This window comes from Lactuca serriola, chromosome 5, assembly GCF_051521515.1.
Source record: "Lactuca serriola cultivar US96UC23 chromosome 5, Lser_US96UC23_V15, whole genome shotgun sequence".
Taxonomy (NCBI): Eukaryota; Viridiplantae; Streptophyta; class Magnoliopsida; order Asterales; family Asteraceae; genus Lactuca; species Lactuca serriola.
The window spans coordinates 174,283,555-174,290,768 of NC_136412.1; the positions used below are offsets into that span (position 1 = coordinate 174,283,555).

General features: G+C 33.5%; 1 protein-coding gene across 1 annotated transcript; it reads right to left on the reverse strand.

The window, feature by feature from the left end:
* Nucleotides 1-4,677: 4,677 nt before the first annotated feature.
* LOC145053302 (1-aminocyclopropane-1-carboxylate oxidase homolog 1-like) lies at nt 4,678-6,845 on the reverse strand. The gene is made up of 3 exons (XM_079001316.1): nt 6,278-6,845; nt 5,368-5,689; nt 4,678-5,085 (listed from the first exon to the last, which is right to left on the reverse strand). Exons 1-3 carry the CDS (start codon nt 6,811-6,813, stop codon nt 4,837-4,839), a joined length of 1,107 nt encoding a protein of 368 aa, XP_078857442.1. The 5' UTR covers nt 6,814-6,845; the 3' UTR covers nt 4,678-4,836.
* Between the last annotated feature and the right edge of the window lie 369 nt (nt 6,846-7,214).

Consider the following 7,214-nt stretch of genomic DNA (forward strand, 5'->3'; position numbering starts at 1 on the left):
ATACGTACGTTGGGCGTAGGGTAATCAGATGCAAACCCTAAATTTTAGGGTTTTCCCCCTATTTAAACAACTTATAACCCTCCAAACCCTTATCCTCCCTTGTTCTCCTTGTGCCCAACTCGAACCCTAACTCCATTGCTTGTATCTTGAGCTTACTTTGATCATTTTGGTGGTTTTGAAGAAGAAGGAGCTTGAAGAAGAAGCAAGAGCTTGGAGAAGGCTTGTAGATCCAGAAGTTTGACATCATTTCTGACCCATTAGAGGTATAAAGCTTTAAACTTGATCATTGCATGCTAAGATCTAGTTTTGGGGTGTTTTATGTCACATTTTGGTCCTATACTTGAGGTCCTTTGAGTTTTAGAAGATTCTGTCCAAATGAGCTGTCTTTTTTGGCTATTGGAGGTGTTTAGAAGATTCTGGCAGGAACGTTGGGCGTACCCCTAGTACGTTGCGCGTACCGGGTCAGTTTCCCACTTCTGGTCAAGGCCAGCGTACGCTAGGCGTACATGCTGAGAACGTCGTGCGTACGCGTACAGGGGTCAAACGCTATTTTGGGCCATGCGGTAGCGGACTTAGAGTTGTTGGGCCTCAAGCCCACCTGTGGGCTGAAACCTTTGGGTCTAGGACTGGGATTATGATATTGGGCCTTAAAGCCTAATTAGTTGGGACTTGGAGGAAGAGGCCCAATAGGGAAAGGACTAGGGAACCTTTCTTTTATGTCATGAATTAGAATTTGGACCCTTGGGGTTATTTTTAGATCTGATAACTGATTAGGAAGTTTGTTGTGCATTAAGAAGAGGAGTCCTCAGTCATCCGAGGAGTATGTTTCGACATTCATAGTTGAGGCGAGTCTCCTTTCGTAGAAAACATGGGTCAAAGGGACCAATGCCGACCCACGGTTTTCAGTTTTGGTTTCAGGTACTTCTAGCTCGAAGGGGAAAGGGTCGACTTAATTGCATCACATCACACCTTGATTTTCTGCATTAGTGATTTTGGGATTATAACTCTGATGATTTTATATGTATTGTTGTATTACACAGCTAAACTATTTTATGTTTACATGGTTTTGGGAAAAACAATATGATTTATTTTATGATTGATCAACTTAAAAATGAAATTTTCAGGTTATATTTTTAAGGGTGTTACAGTCTCTCTCTCTCTCTCACTCTCTCTCTCTCTCTATGTGTGTATGTGTGTGTGTGTATGTATACATTTAATTAACTAAAACAATTTTTTTTGTATGTGATGATGAGGTGGCAGTGATGTGGTATCCACCACATTTGTGGTTAGTGATGTGTAAACTGGGTATACATGATAAATGTCATTTAAATTATCACATTTTCATTAAAATTTCAAGTTTATGTAAGAACGTAAGTATACAAAAATAAAAAGATATCAATAGTAAATATATTGGTTTCAAGCATTCAAATCAAGAATGTAATTATATGATGTACATCTATGTAGGGAATAAAATGTTCACTGTCAGTGTGTAATGTTAGAAATATCGTTGAGAAGGGTTATGTACTCTATTTTATCGATGGAAACCAATTAATACATGGAAAACCATTAACGACTGATTACTATAGAACTTATGTGGATGGAGTAATAAAGTCATCTGCCTGCATATAAAACTGAGATAACAAAGTCTCGTTAACAGTTTTGGATGCAATATGTTGTTTTGTGGTTTGGAAAAAAATCTTGTAACCAATGATCCTAAAGTACTTTAGTTGCATTAGTTATATTAATTAATATTTGTATTCATTAATTAAACCTTATAATTTTTTTAGAACGATTCTATTAGTTTATTACATAGTATATTAATTGTTTAAGTTTGCTTTGATGCATGTTTAACACATGTTTTAATTTATATTGTTATAGGATTTGGATGTGTATATAGTTGAAACAAATAATGAAATACAAAAGCCAAAGAAAAGATAGCCCAAGAAAACACAGCCCAAGAGTCATTATCCAACAACTAGGCTAAGGAGTACACCAATTAAAAACAATAGTACTCCTAATAAAAAAAAGTAGATTTTAGTTTATTTGGTTTATATCATTGTATACATGTATGTTTTTTGATGTAATAACTTTATATAAATAATATTATTAAAGATAGTTTTTTTTATTACATTATATTTTATATTTCCGGTTTTACGCATCATAGTAATGAAAGGTTGCCAATATGTATAATTAAATTAAAAAAACCATTCAAAAATATAAATAGTAAAAAACATATTAGTGTCTGTATAGATTTTTTTTGTGACGGGTTAAACTTGTCGGTGTATCTAAACAATAGTAATGAGAAACCATTAAACATGTTAGTAAATATAACTTATGCTGACAACTTAATTACATTTATGTCTCCAAAAGTCAATAATGGCCGCGATAATATCTACAAATGGTGACTATAATAAGTAAACATTTATCACTCTATAGGAAAAAAAACATATCACTATAAGTATTTTATGGTCAACGTTTAATTGTCTAATAAGTGAGTAAATGTACATAATATTCACGATATAATATTAAACTTGTTAGCAAAATTTATCAATAACCATAATAAAAGAAATAACACGTTAGTATACATCATTTTTGATGACGTCCTAATTTTTTATTTGTCGGCGTATGTAAACAATAGTAATAGTAAGTCATTAAACATGTTAGTAAATAATAACTTATCCTTCCAACTTAATTACATTCATGTCTCTAAAAATCAACAATGGTCACGATAATATTTATAAACGGTGACTATAAGTGAATATTTGTGATTCTATAGGAAAAATACATTACTATAAGCATTTTATGGAAACCGTTTAATTGTCCAAAGAGTGAGTAAATATACACAATATGCATGATATAATATTAAACATGTCAGCAAAAATTATTAATAATCATTATAAAAGAAATAACACCTTAGTATAAATCATTTTTGGTGACGTCTTAATTTTTTATTTGTTGGTATATGTAAACAATAGTAATGATAAACCATAAAATATGTTAGTAATGATAACTTATCATTACAACTTAATTCTATTCGTGTCTCCAAAAGCTAACAATCGTCACGTTCGAGGGGGGGGGGGGGGGGGGGGGGAAGTAGGCAGCAGCACAGGGCCTAATTTTTTTTTATTACATATTATATATATTTTTATTTAAAAATAAAAACTTATAATAACGATAAGATCCTATTTTTTCTGACTCGTCCTGGGCATTTGAGGATATTTAATTTTTCAGGACCGGCCCTGACCGCGTTTATAAATAGTGACTATAAGTGAGCATTTATGACTATATAGTAAAAAACACAATAGTATAAGTGTATTACTCATGACGGTTATCAAAATAAGATAGATACATCTCCAAAAACACCCTACCACATAATAACGAGTTTAACCTATAATAATGAGTTTTCATGGGTTATACTCACTACAATTGAAGGACAACATAACTTACCTTCAATGACGCGACATTTCCTTTCATGTTGAATGGAAAAAAAAAAAAAAAAAAACCAAACATAATATGTCTATAATGATGAGTTTTTTATGTGGATAAAGCCCAGTTTTGTATTACTGCAAAATGTATCTTGTTATGCATTTATTCTTGTAAACTCACTTATTTAATTTCATCTAAAGTGACTTAAACTTATCATGACCACTTTCATGAAGTTGCGACTTCATAAACTTACAACTCTCATAAATGACCATTTTATCCTTTTGGTAAATATTTGACTAAAAGTCATATCTCTTTAATTTTTGGTATAGAGTAGATGTCTATAGTTTTTTGTACTTCGAAAGTGGATGATGGAGGATATGGTTTCAAGGGCTTCGACTCTCCGATGGAGGTGGAGGTTGATGGTCTGGTTGAAGGCGGAAAGGAAGGGAATTGAGAGTGAGAGGGAATGAGATGAAAAGTAATTAGGGTTTGTGGAATGTTGTGTGTGTTGTTAGTAATCAGAACCCACATTAAGCAAGTGAGATAAATCTTTCCGGTTGAAAAATGAAGCACCGCTCAAATGATTAATGTTCACTAGCCTGGACGCTTTAAATGATACCTGAAAATATCGTTTCTATGCGATATAAGGTTTTCTAATATTAATTAAAAAATGGATTTTTTTTTTAATTTTGTGATTTTTAAATGCATGGTTTTAAAATCTCTTATATTAGCGATGAATCATCCATGTAAATTTTTCACTACTTATCCGTAGGAGCTCTGTTGGAGATCATATTAATCTACTAATCCGTAGCAAAATAAATTAATGGGTAATACATAGCTAAACAAATCCATGGGTCACATAGGCACAAAACTAAGCCATTGGAAACCTGTCACTGTATATACACGAAAAAACTTACCCATGCCATTTTACACATGGATTTGGATCCATGGGAAATCGGTCGACAAATCCCATCACCTACGCGTTTTCGCCGTGGGTAAAGGGCTTTTTGTTGTATTGATATTAGTTAGGAGACAGTTATCCAAAATTGAAATACCCAAAGATGAATGAGTTCCACTTGATGATAGTTGTAAGAATTATGGTTTTGTTTGGAGTTTTATTTCGGTCCCTAGTTCAATTAGTGCGTGTGTTCCTTTTATAACTTATGCAATAGAACTATATAAGCTACGCAGGCACCAAATACTAACACAATATTATACAATAGAAATATATAAGCTATGCAGTCCACCAAATACTAACACAATATTATTCATTCTCAATCTCAGAGTTCACATTTTCTACAAAACAACCATTAATAATTGTTGCATATATAGTAATGGTAAATTTATCAACTTAAAACAAAAACATTAAAAGATTTGTATGATTTCTCTGGTTCAGAAAAAGTTTAAGTCTTATATCCGGACATGGTTTAGCCCAGACTTCTCGTCAAGTCCTCTGGAGTAAAACTTCATCATGTAATCTCTTACAGTAAATTCTCTAAACACCCGGGGACTTCCTCTCATGACAACCTCCTCGATAGGCCCATAAATCTTAGGGGTTGAAGACACACCATGAAAAAAACAGGCAACCGACATTCGAGTTTGAGTTGCGTTTCCAGTTGCTCGATGAATCACACTTTTGAACTTGTCATTTGATACAATCTGCATAGAATCAAGACAACATGCACCATAAGAATATTAGTCACTTATATCTATCTAATTCTTTCATAAGAAGCCAAAAAATCACCATTGGCAGATATTAAGTAAATAATTTGGTTATTTGTGGTTTAATTTAAACATTTTACTTAACTCATCAAATTTAGCATTGTACTTGATAAAACAGGGAGTTTGTAAGTTCAGAACATACTGTGAAAGAAAACTTTTTTTTCCTCTAAACCATGCATCCATTGCTCATCCTACGTCACTTTAATTTGATATAATTACCTGAAGAAGATCTCCGATATTGACAACCAGAGCACCAGGAATATATTCAACGTCAGCCCATTGATTTCTATGCAGAACCTCTAGTCCCCCAACTTCATCTTGTAGTAGAATAGTGATGAAAGAAGCATCTGTGTGCTTGTTGATTCCTAGGGTCTGGTCAGGGTTGGGGCATGCAGGATAATAGTGGCAAGCCAGGGTTCTACCCTTCTCACATTCTAACCGTTTCAGGTGGTCTGGTTCGAGCCCAAGAGCTTCTGATAGTAATTCGAAAAGGGTGTCTACTAGGTTCTTGAGATGGTTTAAGTAGTCGACAGTAGAATCTCTGCACATAAAGTCACACGTTAAATATTATGTAATAACTCATTATAACTAATTCCTATTATATAGCGCGTTATAAGCCTGTTGCACCTTAATTAGCTTATATATACTTTAGGCCCATTTTTTGTATGTTTGTATTTTACCCAGTTAGTTAATTTGTATTGTACATGACTACATGTATTTATGCTTAAACTTAATAAGAAGATATGCGTAGGATATTAACCTACATGCATATATGCATATATGTACTTCCTAAAAGCATTTAACTTTCTAACATGTTTCACATTTACCTATATAGCCTATGTGTATAACATGTTAAACTAACAATGAGAAGCCGTTTCACATGATATTTTATGGAGTACATATATGATGTCATATTTTAAAATGATGTTAGTCTTAACACTTGTTAAACCGGAAAAAATAGTTGTAGTGGAAATTTATTTAAAAAAGAACTGACTTTCATTGAAACCAAATAAAATATAATGGTTCAACAAAAATATTCAAAATATAATGGTTTTTATGAAATTGTTCTTTACTTAATGCAAATGGCGAAAGTTTTGGAAAAAAAAATCATAATTTTCCAAACATTTACCTGCAAACTGAGGGCAGATCTTGAGGATCAAGATCATACGAACTAGTCATATCAACAAGCAACGAATCCCTCCAATTAGCTGCTGTCGACATGTAAAAATCATAATTCGTGTTGAACTTCACCATCCTATCGGGATCCCTTGAATAGTAACCCTTTTTCATCTCTACATCCTGCTCATTAAATTCACGCACACCCTTCATCATTTCTTCTAGCACTTTCATCGGTATCCCATGATTAACCACTTGGAAGAAACCCCATTTTTCAGAAGCATGTCTAACTTCTTCAACGATCTTCTCCCTCCTCGAGCTTCCCACCATATCATCAACACCATTAAGATCTATGGCAGGAACACGTAAACTTGTTCTTGTGAGTTCCAGATCTTCTGCAAGTTCATCAGGTGGTCGGATAAAGATTTCCGGAATATCCACAGGCCCACCAGCTGCAGCATCAATTAGTCCTTTGACACCGGATTTTGTGTCATCAAAAGCCTTTAGTTGTGTAAGTCGATCATTTTTTGAGTCGTTTAAGATACCCATTTTTAATTGATCTTTTTGATGATAAAATGCTCTTGGATATTGATTATAAATACACTTTGTTTGTGGAAGCAGTCAACTTTCGACAGACTTTCGATCGCAATCGTATTATAATTATATGTCAACTTGTGGCGGCTTTGAGTGCTTAGCCGCTATAAATATTCAAACCCGGCCGGGCCACCAATCACGTAAATCTGTTCTAATCCGTACACATATTTTGATTTGCATGTTATGAGTTGATTCGCACTTTTACGCTTAAATTACTGTTGTTCGTGAGCTTTGGAAAGACGGTAATACCATTGACAATTTCCTATGAGTAAATAAGAGTATAAGACTTGTTGTTAAGGCAATTAATTAACATTGCTATTATATCCAAAAGACCCACCTTACATATCATATCAATA